This window comes from Leptodactylus fuscus, chromosome 9 (genome assembly GCF_031893055.1).
Source record: "Leptodactylus fuscus isolate aLepFus1 chromosome 9, aLepFus1.hap2, whole genome shotgun sequence".
NCBI classification, from domain to species: Eukaryota; Metazoa; Chordata; class Amphibia; order Anura; family Leptodactylidae; genus Leptodactylus; species Leptodactylus fuscus.
In genome coordinates, this window is record NC_134273.1 from 38,870,892 (window position 1) to 38,892,582 (window position 21,691).

A 21,691-nucleotide genomic window follows, 5' to 3' on the forward strand; every position below is an offset into this window, starting at 1 on the left:
GTGGGGGCTCCGGTAGTCTGGGGTCACTGGCCAGACCCCAGACTACCTTCTACTGACATCGGCACCCCCCGATCTCGCCGCGGGGGGTGCCGATCTGGTTAACCTGTCGGCGGATCCCTTTCGATCGCGCCGCGATGTTTGACGGCGCGATCGAAAGGGTTAACACGTCCAGTCGGACTCAGTTCCGACTGGACGTTATGGAGGAAGGGGTTAGGTGTTAGTAACACCTAACCCCTGTCCCCCCCGCACCCCTCCCCCCGCCAGAAAGGTACCTAAAGGCCGGACGTATTTCGGCAATAGTCCGGTCTTTAGGTACCAGCACATGAGGCCGTAAATTTACGTACGGCGGTCCTCATGTGGTTAAAGACAGACCACCAGGCTGAAGCGAAAAATGTCATCATGCCACTAAGTCCAACCTGTACTTTCCACAGCAGATCTTAGATTGACCACTACATTTCTGCCTTGCATGTGGCACAGATTTGCCTTTTGGAGTGCAGCCTACAACACAAGAATAGGTCTCATTTTCATTCAGCGGGGCTTATCCTCGACTTTTGTGAAGAAAATTTCAGGTGCAGTCACATATTTTGGTGCAGAATCCATGCCGAAATCTGTGTCATATCTGACATCTAAATCTATCCTTACTGTGGTCAAACATCCAGCTATAGCAAGTACTGAAGCCATTATTGTGCTGATCCAGAAGGTGCTGGGGGATTTCCTGGATTATCTGTATATGACGATGATTTACAGGTCACAGATGTGACAATAGTTTTATCCTTTGAGTAAACTCTTCGTAACCTTCCTGGTAATATTTTTTTTTCTTAGATGGTCAGATTTTGTTTTTCCCTTTTCTTCAGACCGCACGTCTCAATTATTACGGTCAGGCTTGTGATCGCTGATAGTGTTCCAGTAAAAGTTCATCTATCACATGAAGCAGCTGACGGTCTCCAAAATCCCCTGAACTGCATTTTGTGTTACGTAGTCAGCATAAATAATTGATACAAGTGCTTCAGGAAATGCCGGCCCCGCCATTGTTCTCTGTAAATACTAATAGCTTATCACGCTGCTTATGTTTCTCAGATCTGCCATTCTGATGCCAAACTTATCAAGGGATTCACCTCCTGCAAGAAGACACTGGCAACCATGACTGTTCAGTTTTCAACATCATCATTAAAGGTGCGAGTTCCTGTAAATGGTGTCTCCTGTCTGCGTGCTTTATCCCTTGTTACACACGTCAAGGTAGTAATTCATCTAACTCTCACGCAGCCGGGGTATGCTGTATAGGCTCCTTTGTGGCTCACTTCTCCACAGCCTATGACCTCGTGCATGGAGGCTGTACAAAAGCACACAAAGCCTGTTTATTGGGTCAAAGGCACTGTGTTGTTTGGTACTCTGCTCCCATGATATAGGGGCCTGTTCATAAACGCTCCTGGCTGTTCATGGGGCCCCATTGACCTGATGGAGACCACAAGAGTAATCTTTTGCCCTCTCTCCTTAAACTCTGTATACATTATTTTGCAATCTGTAATAACATAATGTACAGATGAAAAAAAAAAATGTGCTGCCTTGTTGAATGTGTTACTTCAGGAGCTTCTCCAAGTTTATATGTCAGTCAGAGGCTCGAGACCTTATGTGAACAAGGCCTTATTTGGATGCATTGCTACTATAGAAAGTAGTATGATATGGTGTCTGCTGAACCTGGTCCCAGCTTTTTTTTCTGTAAGATTAATGAAGGATCCTGCAGAAAATGTTTATATACTTGCATACGTAATTGGAACCACACACAGGCCTCGTATAATTCCGTAGGTGCCATATCACAATTACTTACAGCTTGAAGGCTGTATGCAATTGTAATATACCCATGTGTATGAGGCATACTCTACTAACCAATGCTCCACCTCCCTTGTTCCTAGTTTGTCCTGTACTCCATCAGTTTCCATTTTTTGCTGCAGTGATGACATCCTGACACAGGGACATGTGACGGCTGCAGCCAATCACTGGCCACAGAGGTGACAACAGTCACATGTGCCTATTTTGGGACTTTACCTCTGCAGCAGGAAGCATAGGCTGGTGTGAGACAGAACAGATTCAGAATGGGAGTGGTTCTTTGGGGTCTCTGATCTTAATATGCCTTTATGATTTTTGCACACCAAGCTGAACTTTTATGCCTTTTAGTACATGAATATTTTCTTATATCAGAAGTGGCTAGGTCGACATCATGTTATGTTCACAGAGTAATCTGCCGTGTAAATTCCACCTCCTGTTTATTTTAATCGGGGGGCAGATGCTTCATTTTCTGCTAGCTGAAAGAAAATCAGCGAAAGAAAAAAAATAAGCATCCTGCTCAAACATTGGGGAAATCCAATTCCCATTGAAGTGAACAGGAGTAAGACATTTTCTGTGGCTTATTTTAGTTGGCAGGTCTCACTGCAAAATCTTCACGTGACCTTAGCCTAATAATGTAATTTAAAGTGCTCTCTATGTGTAGTGCGATGATGTCTAACACAAGCAGATTCTGGTTTATTTCAGGACATCTTGGTTCCAGAAGCTCTTGAATTTGATCATTGGGTGGCAGAAGGCACATCTTCAGATTGTCCAATTACAGCCGTCGTTCCAAAATGGAGCTCCCTGACCACGGTGGATATGAGCCACAATCAGATCTCTTCTATTGATGATTCAGTGGTAAGGATGCTTCTGTGTTCGCACTGCCTCGCATGTCCATTTTTTATGTGTACATATAAGCTTTATTTTTATATTGTGCACTTTCATTGTAGAAACTTACTCCGCAAGTAGAATTTCTGGCTTTGAGTCATAACCATATAGGCTCAATAGAGAATCTACAGGTAAGGGGTCTTATACTAATGTACCTATCTGTAATTGTTACGCACATATGCACCTACTGTATGAGTAATTCTTATATTGGAGTATAGGAGTTAAGATTACCAAAAGCGTTTCAGTGGCGTGCTACCTACCATAGCAATGCTATTCACTGCTGGTGGAAATATCAGCTTCCCTCCATAGTTCAAAGCAACTCAGTCCCTGCTCCATAGACTTGGTAGACATGCATAGAAGAATTATAGGGTGTTGTGAAGACAGCTAAAGCAGATGACTTTGTGCAGGGATTGGAAACTTAGAGGCAGTACCCCAGCATGGCCACTATTCGGTGTATGGAGCAGTCTGATTCCAGCTCTTTGCACTGTGCAGATGTTATGACTGCTGATCAGTAGAGGTGCTTTTATTGGTGACCTCTATTGAAGATACATTATCTATATCTGCATTTTGCAAATCCCCTTTAAAACAATGCATTTAATTTACTGTTAAAACAGATGTGACAGCGGTGACTTTGCAGTCTCTAATGATTCTTTATTTCTCTGTCGCATATAGCACTTATACAACCTGGTTCACTTGGATCTTTCATATAACAAGCTTTCCATACTGGAAGGAGTTCACTCTAAGATTGGGAATATTAAGACACTTAATTTATCTGGAAATCTTCTTGAGAACTTGAAAGGACTTAATAAATTGTATTCGCTTGTCAACTTGGATCTTAGCAACAACAAAATCTCCCAGGTATGCAAGTGATCACTCCATAGGAAAATTAGATGTTTTTCAAGCCTATAGATGATTTTTCCATTCTGGGAAAAAAATAAATAGATTTTAGCCACCACAAATTTATTTATTTTTTCGAGGCACAAAATGTACTTGTAATTTATACCATTTTGTGGAATGTACATTGTTTTGTTCACCAATTGAGTTTTTGTTTTCTTCACAAGCAAAACTGTGAAAGAATGGTGATTCGGCTACTTTTTTTTAGCGCTACCGTGTACATCATATGGGACAAACATTTTTATAGTTTAGTTAGTTTTGGATATGGGAAGCCTAATGTGTTTGTTTTTCTATGCATTTTATGGAAAGAGGCCATTTAAATTTTTGTATTTTTTTTTTCATGAGGTTTATGGTTATGCCATGGAAAATAGAGCATATATTGTTGACTAGTAGGGGGTCTGACTGCTGAGGCCCCCGCTGACCCTCAGGACTGTGAGTGTTTTACCCCCGGCTATAAACATAACTGTGGTGGACACAGATGCACCCCACTGCCATTCACTTGAATGGGAATGCTGAAGAAGTGCTGAACTACAGCTATTTCCAGCGCTCCCATCGAAATGAATGGGAGGGTTCCAGGGGTCCAAGCACGCCATTTTGTAAGACTTAAATGCAGCAGTAGTCACTTCTGTGCCCTTTTACTAAAATTACATGGGGACTAATGAAGAGTGACCAAATACAACGTCAATCACATAGACATTGAATGGTGTAGCAGGGCACATGTGTGACCCTTACTCTATTTAAATGTTACTCTCAGTGGTTAGCATTCTTGCTTTGTAGCACTGGAGTCTCAGACTTAAATCCAGCTAGGGCCAACATCTATATAGAGTTTGCATGTTCTCTATTTATTCGTGTGGGTTTGTACCCATACTCCAAAGACATACTGATAATACATACTGGGAATTTAGATTGTGAGCAATACTATGGGTAGTAAATGATATCCGTGTCTGTAAAGCGCTCTGGTTTTTAGCTGCTTTACGCTAGGTTCACACCTCCGTTGGGGTTTTCGCTCTTCTAGTCCGCTTGGAAAACAGCAAACCCCATAGACTATAATGGTGTCTGCCATTTTTTAAGCAGAATGGGGGACAGAATCCCCGAGCAGTCACTGAGCACATGTGTGAACTCAGCCGTAGAGCTGTAATATTGTTTCAGGGTCATCCATACTTCATAGAAAGGCATTGTCTGCCTGGCGCATGTCTTATATTTTACACAGATTGCAGGAGACTGTTGGCCTGGAATTAAAAAAAGAAAAGATTGACCTATTGTAAACCGTCCTGGAGTCAACGTAACATTGCATCTTCCACAAATAGCTGGAGATCTGATGTGTTTTATCATATAAACTGGAAATGTGTTTTCATGAAGTCTTCCTTTCTACTCAGGTTGATGAAATAAAAAATATAGGAAGCCTTCCATGCCTGGAGACGGTTACTCTGACTGACAACCCCGTCGTCATTGTCCCCGATTACCGAACCAAAGTTCTTGCACAGTTTGGTGATCGAGCTGCTGAGGTAAAATCACACTCGTGTTTAATAGGTTTTTAAAGGGATTGTTCATTTCTGGCTCTGTACACCCCTTGGCGATTGTATGCTATACCCTGGATGCTTCTTGCACAGATATGCTTGTACCAGTGTGAAAAATGCAGCATCACATCAATGCTATGTTTCCTCTACACTTGTCTCTGCCATGGCTTCCCTGGCAAGATCAGCTGAGTTGTAGGAACAGAACCTGAGCAGCTGATCACTGCGACAGCTGCAGCCTGAAAATGGTTATCTTTAATGGGATGACCCCTTTAAGGATTACACACACTTATATATGTAGTGTTGGACAGTAACTTATCTGTTTGTAATAGATGTTGTGTTTATGTTGCTTATTATTGATTTCATTGCTGACTGTTTCTCTTTCTCTTTGTTCCCTTTTAAGGTTTGTTTAGATAATACCAGTACAACGGAAAAGGAGCTGGACACTGTGGAAGTGTTAAAAGCAATCCAGAAAGCAAAAGAAGCAAAAAATAAATTGAATAATGCTGATAAAAAGGTATAAAGAAGATTTTCTGTCTTCTGAAAACATTCCAGTAGTATTAGAGTGACGCTGGGTTCACACCAGCGTCCGATCTCCGTTTTCAGGTTTCCGTCTTCTGCATGCAGAAGACGGAAACCTGTCATGCTGAGTCTGGCCATGAGCGCCAGTGAGCATTTTATGCTCTCTGCGGCAAAACTTTTTTTTTTTTTTTTAAACTGGACACAGAGTACTGCATGTCCGACTCTGTGTCTGGTTTAAAAAAAACAGTTACGCTGCGGAGCGCATAAAACGCTCACTGGCGCACATGGCCGAACACTTTTCAAGCCCATTCAAATGAATGGGCTTGAAACATGCCAGCAGGTTTCCGTCTCCTGCCCTGTTTTGTGCAGGAAATGGAAACCTGCAGAACGGAGTACGGGCGCAGATGTGAACGAGCCCTGATGCTGATTGACATTTTTGCACATCAGTACATTGTTAGCAATGTATGCCTTCCAACTTCTTAACATTCTTGTTACACAAGTGAATTCCGGAATTTGCTTACTTTTGGTATAACTTGTATATAATAACAAGATACGGTTGCACTTTCATTAACACATAGTGTTATAAACCGTTTATATTCATAGATGGAGTGACAGAGGAAACTACAACACTGTCTATAGTATTGCAGTAAAAATGTAAAGGAGTTGTCCAGTTTCGGAAAATAAATGTTGTTGTTTGTATGATGACTTGTAATATATATATATATATATATATATATATATATATATATATATATATATATATATATATATTACTTTTATTATGGTTTTTTTTTTATAAATTTTTTCTTTATTAAGATGTAGATTGTGAGCCCCCTCTTAGTATGTCTTTAGAGTATAGGAGGAAATCCTTGCAAACATGGGTGTATAAAAATCAGACCATGGTCATGTGATGTACAGTCCATGGTCATGTGAGGTCCATTTTATGGTCATGTAATGGACACACAGGTGCACAGCTCGTTGTGGTCACAGCACAGTAATCAGACATCATTGTAATGAGCTGTGCACCTGTGTGCTCATCACATGACCATGGACCATATATCACATGACCATGGACTGATTTTTATACACTGGAAGTAAACCGTGAATGACAGCAAGTAGAGATGTAGGACTTGATAAAGAAAGTATTTTGAAAATTGTACAACTTTTCATGATACGAACAATAATACATTTTTTTGCTGAAACTGAACAAATCCTTTAAGCAAAATGTTAAATAGGAGATTTCATTGATGTGTTGCTCATCTATCATATACTGTAGTTAGGTCTGATGATAGCTTTTTGATTGAATGAGAGAAATGAGTAGTTTGTATTTGATGAAATTGCAGCTACGTAATGACTGGTGTGTCTGTATGAGAGAATCCTACAGAGTCCCTATGCCAGGGCTTGTGAGGATGAATTTCTATGAGAGGACCTGCCAGCACTCCTGACATGTCTGTTGTTGGAAGTACTTGTATTGCCCATGAAATAATAATACTTAGAATTTTATGTTCTACTGTTCCTCTGTTATTGCACCTGGAAGTTTTATATATAAATGTATAAGTTGATCGCTGGGTATAACCACTCCGAATAAGTTGTGTTCCTACAAATTCTGACCCTGTCAGAACATGGAATACAGGCACTGGTTACAACAGACATGTCAGGAGAGCCAACAGGTATCTGTTAAGTGAGTAGATCCCTACTTTCTAGGTAGGTACGATGGTCACATCTCATTCTGCTTCTCTGCTTTTAGCAAATGTAAATCCTCTAGCAGAAAGTGAGGTTGCACAATATAGTCCAAATGAGGACAGCCCTTTCTTAAATTCTTAATATTTTATAAGTCCGTCAAATCTTGAACGTTTGGGCTTTTAGAAAAAAAAAAAAAAATCTTTGGAGATTTGACTAAAATGGTAACATGTGACGACTGCCATTACTGTGTTTTTATTCTTTATTTTAATTGTGCTGTAATATGTTCTGTACATTGACAGTATTAGAGAAATAAAATATCTATGAAATAATGCATGCGAGTTTGCTTTTGCTAAAATGCTTGTTCTTTTGCAGAAAGTGTAACACCTTTTATAGATCCTTCGATAATACTGAGGCCATGATCTATTCTGCTTCTGTTCTGTTAGTAGGTTGGGTGTTCATATTGTGCAGATTCCCCACCAACATGCAATAGCTGTAGAGTTTTGCACAATTTTGAAGGTAATATCTCAGTTTTGCCCACAAAATCACGCCACATATGAGCCAATTTTTATCTAATTGCAGCAGCCACAAATATTATACTAAACCTTACTGTTTAGTCATCAGATTTCTGCGTAGAGCAAGTGGATATCAATGCCATAGATTGGTTATCATTCAATAGTGTTATATTTGCTACACATCATGAGCTTCATTTAGGCTTTATTCAGATTTAGGGTACATCCACACAACTTCACCTACCTATAATGGCCAACGTTCATGTGGTTTTACAGGTAAAACCTAGAAATTACCTTCAAAAGTTCTCATCCATTGGCCACAGCGGGTGAGCAGGGTAAGTACAGAGATGTTGCAGTTTATTTCTATATACAGTCAATTATATCATTGTACTTACACCAAAACGCCTTAAACGTTTGTATGGGTTTTTTGGTGGCACCAGGGGGGTAAATTTGTTTGGAATTTTTCCTTATTCTGATAGCTACAGATGCACTTAGGCGTTTACATTTGTGTACGAGACCCCGTTATAGTGTCCACCTGAAATCGCAGACAAAAACGCATGCACGGATGTTTCACCCGCTGCTTTCAATTTCAAAACTAAGGATGGATCCCATTAGTCAAAGGGGTCTATTGGGCTCTTTAGGTAACTGCTATTTTAGTGGTCTGCCTCTTTATTGATCTGGTCTACTGATGGATCAGAACAACAGACAGCTGACGCTAGCTTCGCTCTACATGTTTTTTATCTACAGGTGTAATGGTTCAGAGCCAGTTACAGCCCACAAGTGAATACGTACTAGGCTCCCCTACCCCAGCACAACTTGTATGATGTGTTTAAAGCCATCTTCCTCTGACTCCATACACTGTGCAGATATCCAGTGATCAATGGGGGTGCTGGTTGTCAGATCCCCACTGATATGATATTGATGACCTTTACTAAGTTTAATCCATCACTATATAGTTTTCCGCTATAAAATGTTTCACCAAACCACTGCACTTGTAGGCATTGTACCCTATTTGGGGGTTGTGAACCCCATGTATCGGTATTACGGGGGTTGCCCATGGTTTGTCAGTTGAAGCCGTAATGTTTAGCTTCATCTGCTGTGGTGCTGAGTGGGAATTGAACATTTACAGTTGTATCTTATCTCGCATTGCATGTAATTGCTGAGAGTCACACAAAGAGATTATCCAAGATGGATAATGCCTGAATTAGTAAAATCCACACTGCAAGCCTTGTGTTAAAACATGGATTAAATACACACAGTGAAACCATTTTTTAGGAATTATGTTACTATGTTACCATATAGTGCTCATTTTGTATTGCTTATATTATGGTTTGTATGTTTAGGACCTTTCTGTCAGTTCATTGTTTTTAGTATACTCTATTTTCTTAGATTGTCATTAAAACCATGGATACAAATAGAGATCATCCCAAAAAATGAGCCTGGGCTGCATTGGTTTATAATGGATAACGGATTACTTAGCACTTACATGGAAAATAATAAGTGTGAAATATTCATAACGGGTCACAATAAGTGGGATAGAGGACTTGTCAGAGCAAGGAGCTCTAAATAACAAGAAGGCACTGGCTGCCATGACACACTGATATAGGCCAGGGGCCAGAGCTTGAAGCCCTCACCTGTGTTATAGGCAAATGGCCGACATCTTGTCACACATTAGGCACTTTCATCACTGTGCGGTAGGGGTCTTTACTATGAAGTGATTATTATAAGTGATCTTCCATGTCTTCATTAATTCTCTTCCTCTTTAGCTACATGAATTGAAGATCAAAAGGAAGGACAATATCAATGTGTTTTACATTGCACATGACTTGACTACTAAAAAAAACTTAATCCTTATATTTTATCATAGCAGGAATGTCTCGTCTTTTATCACTTATTGGTCTGTTTTTCATTGTTTCTTTTGTCTTGGAAGTGTTTCCCAAATGGGAAGAAAATGTCAAGTGACCATTACATAGAATTCATCCTGGTCATGCCTTGCTTTACTGCAGGGGATGTTGTGTTGCCATGGAGTCATTGACTAATAAGCTTCCTATAAAAGACACGGTAGTGTGTGAGATATGGAAGGTAAAGGGAGTCTATCACCAGGGTGAAGTATATGAAACCAGCAGCTCTGTTAGATAGGTCAGGGTGAATGTAATGTTTTTCCCCTATGAACAGTCATCCTCCTTAGCCAAGGTATTCATATATTTCAGAATATGCAAATGATCAATCTTAAGCACCAAGGGCGGCTCGATTGCTCCAAACTGTGACATCCCACACTGCCCTAATCTGCCCTCTTTCCACATTTCTATCATTTAGTAACAGGGTGAGCTGCAATTTTAGCTTGGCTGTCTGGCCCGGTCACCCAAAGAAGGGAGGAGAGGTGTATTAGAGCAGCGTGGAGCATAGCAGATTGGAGGAACAGAACTACCCTTGGCGCTCCACAGTTTGCATTTGCATATTTTTAACTAAATGGAGGCATGGATTTTCATGGGGGAAAGAGCAATACATTCAGGTGAGCCTGACCTATCTATTGAGTATGTTTAATATGCTTCCGCCTGGTGACAGCCTCCCTGAGTTCCACTGTAGACGGCAACTAATGTAACCTAAATGGACAGCACTCCCATAATGCAGTGAAATTCGGCAGTGCATGCCAACTGGTGGGCTTGGTCTATAATTCCAATATACACAATCCCAAGCTAAAAGATGGAAGGCGGTACATGGTAAATAGATGCTATTCAGCCTATAAATATAATCTAGCCATACAATATTCTGGCTTATGTTAGCTTTAATTAAGCTGAAGGCTAAAATAGGCCAAACGTTTGCATCACTGGATTAAACTGATAGTTAGAAATGCATTTATGTCTCATGTGCTGCCATGTTCTTACAAATCTGTGTACAGTGTTGCACAATATGGTGGCTCTTTAAACATAATGTGCATGCTATACCTGCAGACATTGACCACCTACACAAACTGTACATTCTTACATCTAGATTGCCACGTATAGGAATGTGTTATTAGGGATGTCAGTCCCTGTACGGTCTTCTGTCTACACACAAGACACTGACATTGTTCCTATAAGACGAGAAGATCCAAACAATCAGATAACATCTAAAAATAGATGGGATGAATGAATGCATTTTTTATGTCAGTGATGTGCCGTCCAGCCATTGACAGCTGAGCTCTTCCTGTAATTGTTGTCTTGCTTAGTGTTGCCTGTTCTTCTGCTTATTTCATGCTGTCTTGTATCACTTTATTTGTCAGATGAGTGAGGACTTCCGGCTCACATCTGCCAGCTCTTCTTTTCCTGCAAACGCTTCCTCTTCACCTCTCTCTCGGCCTGTTATCTCCAGTCAAGGTAATCATGTATGTATCTTTTGGCTCTAGCTATTGCCCTCTAAGGAAGTCTCTGCTTTTCAGTACCGATGCATTGTGTATGGAAAATTACTGAAACAGTAATATTATACAATACTCTTATTACCAAAATTACTGGTGACCAGGGTGCTCCTTAAAGGGTTAACCCAGTAAAAAAAAAATTCTTGCTGTGTCCCTAATGAATAAATATTTGTCACCACTGTATGCTGAAGCAGTAGCCTAAATGGCTATAAGTAATTGCTACAGTATCAACAATGTGAGGAAGACATGAATGGGGTTTCAGGGATTGTGATATTAATGACCTATCCTTAATATTAGACCATGGAGGCCTGACACCCAGTACCCCGATCGGCTGGTTGAAGTGACAGCAGTGCTCAGTCAAGCGCCGCTTCCTTTTCACATGGCTGTAATGTCATTTTCACTGGTCACATGGTCTTTCTGTCACTCGGTCCCATTCCAATAAGTGGTTTGAGCTGCCGATACCACTACACATTGCTCGATGCTGTACATGGTATGAAGTGTACTCATCTGAACACCACGGCCTCTTCAAACAACCGACTCCCTCTCCGATGCGTTATCAGACTTTCATTGAACTGATATTGATAACTGATCTTGTCCTGGAAAGTCCCTTTAAATACATTTTCCAGGATTACTAAAACAGTTTGTTGTTTCCAGACACAGCGTCACTTTTGTACTTTGGCTGTTTCTGGAATTGCACATCGTCCCCATATCAGTAGGACTGAGCTGCAATACTCAAGCCAATGGACAAGAGTGGCATCACTTCTGGCAAAAACAGACAACTCTGTGGACCAACCCTGGAAAGGGTTCATAGAGTGTTTATTCATATTCTTTACAAGCTCTTCTCATCGGAGAGAATAAATGGCTGCCCCACCGTCCAAAAGTAGAGTAAGGACATCTTGTGAGGTGTATGTACAGTAAATAGCAGGCAGTAGTATGGAAATGTAGGAAAGCCTTGTTAAGGCTAGCTTCACATCACATTTTTACTATACTGTTCAGGCATATGTTAAAAAAAAAAAAGTACAGCAGAAAAAGATGCAAAAGGATGTCATGGAAAGAGCAGTTGCTTTACATGCATTTCAGTATTAAAAATAATAATAATAATAAAAAAAAAAGCCCTATTCTCTGGATCAGTCATCAGTACTACATTGGTGGTTCCCTTCTCCAGGCAGCCTCCAGTATCGAAACCTAGATAGTATACAGAACCAGAAGCAGAAGGCTCTGTTCACTGTATAGCGACCATGCTGGATTACTGCAGTCCTGCTCCAATTCAAGCGGTTAGGTCATCAATATCATGAACTGCCAACTTGGAAATCCCTTTAAGCAATAGTCTATGTACATGACATAAATGTTTTACTGTACAGGGAGCTGAATCTGGTAATGTGTCATTTCTAAATGTTTTACTCAATTGAGAGACTTTTGCCTTAGGTATTGTACACGTTATAGGTAGTGAGAGAAGCTCTTATGTCTGCTATAAAGATTTCCTACTGGAAGTGTATTACAGTTCACCGGTAATAACTGGACAATTTACAAGAAATGTTTAATAAATTTATTTAAATTAAAAAAAAAAAAAAACTTCCTGTATGTACTGTCTGTATAGAAAGTATAGCAGGGTACATATGCTGTATTTGAGATACAATGTAAAATCTTCAGTAAGAAATGGTGTACAGAACCCTCAAACAGGGACCAGGGAAGATACGTACAGGGCTGTTACTGTTTTGGCTTATCTAGACCTCCAGCAGAACAGTACAATGGTCATCTCTTATTAAAGGGAACCTATTATCACATTTATGATTTGTGTCAGCACTTAGGGTCCATTCACACAGACCAAAATGGCACTGAATTTTCCGCGCTGAAAGAAAAGCCTCCCATTGACTTCAATGGGTTCCGCTAGCTTTTTTTTCCCCACTTTTTTTTCAGTGCAGAAAATTCTGTGCCAAATACAGCGGCAACCTGAGCAGGTGCAAGAACCCCTAGGACTGGGGATGGTCCACCTGGTTGCAATTTTTTTTTTTTTTTTTTTAAACTTGTCAACATGATGATTAGGTATAGCAGAAGACAAAGGTTATGTACACCTGAAAATATCACTGAAAATATGATGATAAAGAAAAAGTCATCCTTAAAAATCAAACCTTAATAAAGCAATGTTGACTGAATGAATGGGTTACTGCTGTTATGGTCCCCTGCAGTAATGCAAAAAATTTATTAAACCTTAACACTATCTATTAAATACACAGTTTTGGCCACATGTGACACACTACCTAGGGGGTCTGCTGAGATTCTGTCACCCAATGGCTCACGCAAATCTGGAACCAGCCCAGACCTCGTGCAGCATGAAATAGCCACAGGCTGTCTTAGAAGAATGAACTGTAAGCCGTGGCCAGGCCTTTTTTTAAAGAATGTTTTCTCTGATGTGCTGCAGCATAGTTAGTTCTTTGTAATGAGCAAGCCTATTGGTATGTCATGTTTCTCATGGCTGAGGAAGCAGTTGAGCAGTTCTCATTAAATCCCACGCCCTCTAATGATAACGAGATGACTCTGCTGAATCCAAGTCTACACAGCAAAGCAAGTGAGCTGCCGAAATCACAAATTATTAGCTTGTACTCCAGAGGCTGGAATGTGTTTAGATTTAAAATCCAATTGATGATTTGAGTAATGCATAATTCCCTCCCCCACTTCCTTGACAGCACCCATAGAGTGGAGGATCCACCTCCAAGGACTGGAAACATGTATTCCCTTTTAGACCTTGTCTTGGATGTGAATGTGATTTCCTGTCCTTGGAGATAGTAGACCTGTTCTGGAGCCTAAATATTCTAAAAACATGGACCCCTTACTGTATTGGCCCTAGTTGGTCTATGAGGGGGTACTATAAGGTGAGTCTCCAGAACAGCCAAGCAGACCTGTCTCCTTCATATTCCCTCTTCACTGGCAGGTCTGGGCACTCTCATGAGTTTTTATTGACAAAAAGTTCCATTATCAATGACATCAGGAGCCATGTGGGTGGCAGACTGTCTAGGTTTTTCCCAGCTTGGAATTATATTTCCAACAGCAGTAGGGAAAAAGATTTCTATTGCCTGGATGCCAGAAGATGGGTTCTCCAGTATCTGGAACACACAAGACTGGCAAAAATACAGGAGTTTTTTTTTGTTTTTTTTTTTGGTCAAATGCTCAGGTAAGAATAGAGGTTGTATGGCAAGCAAAAATTCTGGCCAGTTTGATTCCCTAGACTCTTGGGTTTTGTTTTTGTTTTTTTTTGTTTAGTTTTTTTTTATATGAATTGGCAGACGTTTCTGAGGGTTCAATTCACATTCTGAAAAAGCTTTATCCACTTCTTGGATGTAAAATGACCCTCTCTGTCCACTTTCCCCTGGTACTGGTGAAGGGGTAGTCCTAACTATGCTCTCCTAAATCAAACTCCGTAACTAAACTGAGGTCTAAGAGGAGGTTGAAAAGTTTGTATGGGTTTTATGCTTTTGGGGTAGGACCATCCTCTCTGTGGGTGCTGTAGTGGGATTGAGGAAATCACATTACAGGTAAGTTTTTAATTATCATCCATCCTACCCCAAATAGGTGTGTAACTGAAGACTGACCGACCCCACCCCGCTCCCCGAAGCAACTTCTCACAACCAGCAGATGCATATCATCTGCACGTTTTAGCAGCATTCACATTTCTCATTCCTTCTCTGTCTGGTTCCACACACCATCATTAAGACTTGTTCACAACATGTCTCTGCACACAAGCTTTCCATCATTCCTATCTCTTGTCGGCTCCCCCCCCCCCCAATAGTAATCATGCCCCTTTTTGTGCCACAGTCTCCTCCCCCACAGAATCCCTCTTTGACTACATGTTGTTGACCAACTGCTTTTTTTTTACCATTGAAAATCAATCCAGTGCACCAGAGGACACGGGTCATAAATGTATGACTCAGCGTGCCAGCCATCAGAGGAAAGCAAAAAGTAAATGAGAGAATTTGAGAATGACCTGTGGACCCCCTTGGCTTTTGAACCCAGTCCCAACTTCATCGCCAATAGTTACACCAGTGCCCCCTGATGATACATTCTTTTTAAAGGGATAGTCCACCAAAACTAAAGTTTGCTATGTGCTCCATTACTATATTCCATAGGTAAGTTTTTGTTGTTCCTGCTGCTTATACCTTTTATATATGGGGGAGGGGTTCCCCAGTAACAGTGTCAATCACACATCTTAGTGACACAGTTTTCTACTTGAGTCTACAGAAAGCTATGTGTCACCCATATCATACTATATAATGAAATTACATGCAGTGTACTACTCAAGTTTTCCATAAGGGAAAGCAGAATCTCCTATTACAGTTACTACTAAGGATTAGACAGGATCCTGTCACACAGTTATAATGAAGGTGATGACAGTTCAGCCTTCCTGATTTATGGTCTCTGGTTATATAGAGGAGAGGAGAATCAGTCTGCTTCCTGCAGGCACAGATGGTACAGGGTCTAGTGCGTGCGCGCAACTGCGGCCTCAAAAATATGGCCGTCGGCTGGCATGTGCAGTCGGCTTTACTAGTGTCTCGCTGGCAGAGCCGACTGCGCAGGCATCAGAGCTGACGCAGGAGAAAGACTACAGAGAAGGGGAGGATGCAACTGGAGAAGGAGGCGTCGCTGGAGAAAGTTCTCGAGCAGCAGTGGGGACGCCCCCATCGCCATTTGAGCGCTGGGGCCTGCCCCCGTTGCTGTGAGAGAACTCATTAGCATACTGGTAAAAATCGGGATTTCTAAGGATCGGCGCCACAGAGACCACGTCTAAAGGTAAGAGACAAATAGCCTTTCTAAAGGCTATTCCGACGTCTAAAGCAGAAAAAATAGCTATTCAGTGGTAGAATCCCTTTAAGCCCAACAGCCTAAAGTTTTACTCTTATTCTATGATGGGGTTTTTGTTTTTAACTTCAACTAACTTTAGCCCTTTCTATCCCCACTTTTAGCATCTTTATGGCCTTTTTTATTTTCTATATGAGGTTGATTCATACTCACTCATACATAGTCCAGAATATTGCCATTGCTTGTAGTTCTTCTCTGTGTTCACATGCTCTCTCTTCCACTGATCGCCCCCATATACATCCTCTTTATCCCTACAGCTTGCTGGTAGAAGGAGAATGTAATTGTGATGATTGTTGATATCCAACATAAGAGGTTTCTATAATCCATTCTAAAACCAGTCAATATTACAAACTCAGGTTCTCCCCGTACTACTATGTACACAGCTTATTCAGTGTTGTATCATACACAAAGCAAAAGAAGTGGCCTTTCCGCCTCTTATCATGTTAATAGTAACTGGACTGGCAAGAGCCAATAATAATTCCTAAAAATGCAGAAAGCCCAGTGAAGCAAGGTGGAAAGATCAAAGTCCAAAGGCCGGCATGGAGGATTCTTTCCTTTTCTGGTTTCAGTTTAAAAACAACAGACACCATTACAGTCAATGGGGTCCACTGGGCTTCATGTGTAACCGCTGTTTTAGTGGTCCACCTCTCTATTGTTTGGGTCCGGCCGGTTTCAGTCTTCTGCCTTGCGAAACTGGACAGGGGAAGGAGACTTGGCAGTCAGCTTTCAAACCCATTCACTTGAGGTGAATGGTGACTGCCCGTGTGCGTCTTCTGCCTGTCCGCGGGGAAACCACTTTTTTTTTTTTAGCCGGACACAAATTCGGACATGCAGGACTTTGTGTCCGGTTAAAAAAAAACGGTTTCCCCGTGGATAGGCAGAAGATGCACACGGGCGATCACCTTTGCAAACCATCATATAAATCTGCCATCATATGTTGGAGCTTCAAGGAGCTGAGGGTCTACAGTAAGAACTGAGGCATTACCTGCAACAATATGTAGGCAGTCAGTGTGGATGTGGTGCACTGTGCTACTTCACCCTTAGGCCGAGCCCCTCGTTGTAAAAATTCCATGATTTAGCCATGGCAGAAACGCCTCTGAATAACGTGCTGCATTTTACTATACCTGCAAAGTGGAAGGGATTCTGGCTAATCCACACACTGCAGAAAAAATCTGCAGGGGAAATTCTGCAGTTTTAAAAACACTTGTGTTCTTGATAATCGCAGTATATCAGTTATACCCTGGCGCTTTCCATATAGCTATAATATGTAGAGATGAGCGAACACTGTTCGGCACAGCCGTACCGAACAGCACGCTCCCATACAAATGAATGGACGTAGCCGGCACGCGGGGGGTTAAGCGACCGGCCGCTGGCAAAGTGTATGTGCCAGCTGCTTCCATTCATTTCTATGGGAGCATGCTGTTTGGAACGGCTGATCCGAACAGTGTTCGCTCATCTCTAATAATATGGCAGAGAGTCCGTAGAGGAAAACTCTGTAGACTTTCTGTGAAAAGCGCTGCAGAAAAAAACGTGATGCATCTCCACCATGACTTTTTCCACAGCGTTTTTTGGCTGCAACTCGCTACGTGGGGCCTTAGCTTTAAAGTGGTTTTCCTGGAAAAAAAAACATTTAATCCCAAAAAGTCTAAATAATAGGTCATTCTGAGGTTAAAGAGATTTGTCATTGCATTTTTGCTCATGGAATATGTTACTGTGCACAATTTTTGGATTCAGGGCAATGTCTAGTTCATGAACTATGACTCTGGCAAGTCTGTTATACAGTCAGCAGTATTTCTGTTCTTCCCATGTAATCTTTTTATAGGAAATGTCCCACTATTGACCAGTAATGTCCAGCACATGAAAGCGTAATCTCAGCTTCCCACTTCCCTTCTCATATGGTCAGCCTCTTATGGGAAGATAGAGGAGTGGGCAAGCAGGAACCATGCAGGCGATAAGAAAACATTATTTTTATGGGAATTCAAGTGTATGTGCATACTAAGGGTGCATGCACACTACGTAACGCCGGGCGTGTATGAGAGCCATACACGCCGGCATTACAGCAGACTGCCGAACACTTCCCATTCACTTCAATGGGAGCGCTCGTAACAGCGGCGTTTACGAGCGCTCCCATTGAAGTGAATGGGAAGTGTTCGGCAGCCCTGCTGTAACGCCGGCGTGTACGGCTCTCATACACGCCCGGCGTTACGTAGTGTGCATGCACCCTAAGAGTCTCTACATGTAGCAGCTACTTTTCTAGAAGTCATGTATATGTTCTGTGATATATGGCTGTAAACCTACATTCACTCCTGATACGATTGTTAGGTATTTGCAATACCCCAATAGAAATGAAGGTATAGTAGATGTCACTAGCCTGAATCGCCCTTATAGGCTTAATAAAGGCAAAACTGAGTTTCCCATGCGTTTTACTAGGGAATCTCATGTCATTTTCTCACTTTTTTTTTTCTTGCGGCTTTTATTAATAAATATCACACTGGAGTTGTTCCTTGGTTGGAGCCTGTTCACACAGTAGAAAGTAAAGAGGAATTTGAGTCAGACACGCAGTTTTAATTCCAGATTGCTTGTATTTCTTTTACTCGCTGATTAGCCTCAGATGAATGGGAGTAACCAGCGAAGAGTCTCATGCCAAGGGGTTCTGTGTCAGCTATGGAATCCATAGCACAAGGGTAGGCAACTATTTTGGTTAGAGCGCAGATTTATATTAAAAAATCAAAGATGAGGCCCTCAAAGTTCCGGTCAGTAATGGTAAAGCTGACGATCCCTATACTAAAGTCATATAACCCAAACCGTAACAGTCCTACTGCGCTCCCAGCCACACGTGTTTACCGCTATTTGCCTGGATACACACTTACTTTTCCATTAGAAGCAATGTAAGTACATGTATAAGCCACATTTAGTGATAATGTATGCGACTGGGAGCACAGTGAGGTAACACCTGTAGGGGGCGACACACTATGTACTTGGATGCTGCATATAGTGCCCAGTATGTTGTTGGTCGTTTGCTGCTCCTGTAAGGCTGAGGCCTCACGTTGCAGAAACGCAGCTTTTTTTTGTTGTTGCAGATTTTGCTGTTTTTTTCTGAAGCAATGCCAGGAGTGGAGTGAGCATAAGGGAGACGTATAAGAAGCTTCGTAGATATTTCCCATTCCTTTTGTAGTCACTCTTGGCTTTGGCTCCAAAAATTGCAGCAAAATCTGCAACAAAAAAGCTGCGTTTCCACAGCATGGGGCCTCAGCCTTAGAGGAGCAGCACACAACCAGCGACATACTGTCCCGTACTGTAATTGATACAAGGCAGAATATTGCTGGGACGCAGGGATCACGGATCACTATATTGCTGGGAGTCCCGCTCTCATCATGAAGTTCAAGCCGGTAAATCTGGCTGACATACGAACAGTGTTTCATGGGTGAAACACGGTTGTCTGCTGCTCTCCTTGGGGTATGTTCACACGGAGGAAAAGGTGGCGGAAACATTTTCCGCCTTGTGAACATTTTGCGCGGCTAGCTACAACAGGATGCCATTGCAGCATCGGCATTCCGTCGCAGCAGCCCGCTCCTGCTTAAGCCTAAATGAATGGGCCTAATCAGGAGTGTGTCTTGGGCCGCAGATGCCGCAGCTGACTGAATCCGCAGCAAGATGGATCATGTCACTTCTTTTTTTTCTGCTACTAGCTAGCGGAATAAAAAAAGCAAGCGGCTCCCGTTGAAGTCAATGGGATACATTTTTGCCGGCGGATTTTGAGGCGGAGACACTTATAGGATCTGTTACATAATTTTCAGCTCTTCAATTTTGGTCCAGACACACAGTCGCAAAAACAACTGCCGTGTGTACGGGACCATTGAAATATAATAGGCCATACTTTTATCGAGAATTGTGAATAAGAGGTATGGTCATGTGCATTACAGTTTAGTAACTCCATGTGCCTCATATTAATAGCAGTTAACCCCATCGTATCCCTCACATTAACCCCCTGTATGCCTCACATAAGAGTTACTGATATGTGAGAGACATGGAGGTAATAATTACGGTAGGTATCTTCATTATTAGGTATCTTCATTATTGCATATATCTCACATATTCAGAACCTTTATGTGAGGCACACAGGGGTTAATGTGAGGATCATGATGAGGTAATTTCTATTAACATGAAGCACATGGAGTTACTAAAACTAAATTAATAACTCCCAAATGCCTGACATTAATAGGAATAGTAACCCCAGCATGTACCTCTTATTTATTTTTTTGTACTTTCACTTTGCTGGGAGCTTCCTCTGCTCTTCTGTTCAGGGCACAGACGGCAGGAGCTCTCACTGCAGACAGGGTCCTTAACTATATGGTGATGAGCTTCACCTCCTGGACTTTCCTCACTCTTCTCATTGGTGGATAGAGGGCAGCCACAGAAGGGGGAGCATCCTGAGAGCACTGAAGGCATGCCCCCTATTTCAATACCCGCAGGTCCTGTACTGGCTGCCCTGCCAGCAAGATATGCCATGCCTGCCAAGAGTGAAACTTGTGCCAGGGGTTGCTGACCCCTGCCATAGCACTTATTTTTTTTAATGTCTTGTTTAGGTCTCTACAATGGAAGGTAAATTCAGTACGGAATTTGGAGCTGATTGTGAGGTAGAATCTGTATTTATTTCGCTCTGTATTCATGGTTGAGGTTGGAATAGCGCAGACGTGACTTAGAGACAGGGGAACGTGGTTTTTATACCGTGTTTCTGTAACTCCCATAGAAATAAATAGACGTTACAGAAACAGCGTAGCACAGCGAGCTACACCGTTTCCATAACTCCCAAAATTACAGAATTCGCATAGTGCGCTAGGCTTTGCCATTTTCACCTGTTCTGATAGGGAGGTCACAAGTAATTATTATGATGTATGATATTATAGTGTAGTGTAAGAGAAATGCCTAAATGTATATATGTTGAGCATTTTCCTGCTGTTGTGTAGTGTCCAGGATGTGATTCTTAGAGGTGATTGATCATTTTGTGTTTCTTAGACCAGTCCTCAGTCAGCAGATTCTCCAGTAGCTTGACACACATTGACCGCCCAAGTTCACAGCAAAAATCCGGAGTTCAACATTCCATACACGATGGGGCACAAAACACAGAGGTGATATTTCGGACACAGTGTGTCATACTAGAAGATCTATATAATACACAATTCACTACATATTTATTTATTTTTGTGTCTTATGTGTGCATGTCACATGGAAACCTTTTACAGTCACCCTTTAAGCTCTGTACTTTTATTTCAAGGCTTCTGCACATTTTGGTTTGTGGGATGTTGCTGTGACTCTCGGGCCACCACTTTTTTGTGTTGCTGTGCATTCTGATCCAGAGTCGTCCTAACCACCTCTGTTTTTGATCTACTGAAATTTTTGTTCTGCTGCTGCATACAGATGAAACCCTGCCACGTGCGGTGGCCAGAGATTGTATTATTCTGCAGGTATTATTCTGTTTTACCTGCATAATCCTGCGGCCATTGGCCACTGTGTATGTGTTGGGTTTCACCCACATGCTACAGCCACAATATTCTAGTACAGCCTTAGTAATGTACTGGGCATGACAGAAATATACTGGCTTTGCATGATGTATA

The 21,691-nt window shown here is 41.7% G+C and overlaps 1 protein-coding gene across 7 annotated transcripts in view; it reads left to right on the top strand.

The window, feature by feature from the left end:
* Positions 1 to 21,691, top strand: part of NISCH (nischarin) — a 58,699-nt gene that overhangs the window by 19,823 nt on the left and 17,185 nt on the right. For 2 of the 7 annotated variants that reach the window (XR_012717452.1, XR_012717453.1), the window contains exons 7-14: positions 1,078 to 1,173; positions 2,527 to 2,679; positions 2,772 to 2,840; positions 3,382 to 3,567; positions 4,980 to 5,108; positions 5,521 to 5,634; positions 11,094 to 11,195; positions 21,093 to 21,205. Coding sequence is in view for 5 of the 7 variants with exons in the window: in XM_075286792.1 (XP_075142893.1) it covers positions 1,078 to 1,173; positions 2,527 to 2,679; positions 2,772 to 2,840; positions 3,382 to 3,567; positions 4,980 to 5,108; positions 5,521 to 5,634; positions 11,094 to 11,187; positions 21,093 to 21,205 (954 nt within the window). In the remaining 2 variants the exon portion in view is untranslated. Of the gene's footprint in view, positions 1 to 1,077; positions 1,174 to 2,526; positions 2,680 to 2,771; positions 2,841 to 3,381; positions 3,568 to 4,979; positions 5,109 to 5,520; positions 5,635 to 11,093; positions 11,196 to 21,092; positions 21,235 to 21,691 lie in introns of those variants that run through there. The other 5 variants (XM_075286792.1, XM_075286793.1, XM_075286795.1 and 2 more) reach the window with 3 other exon arrangements.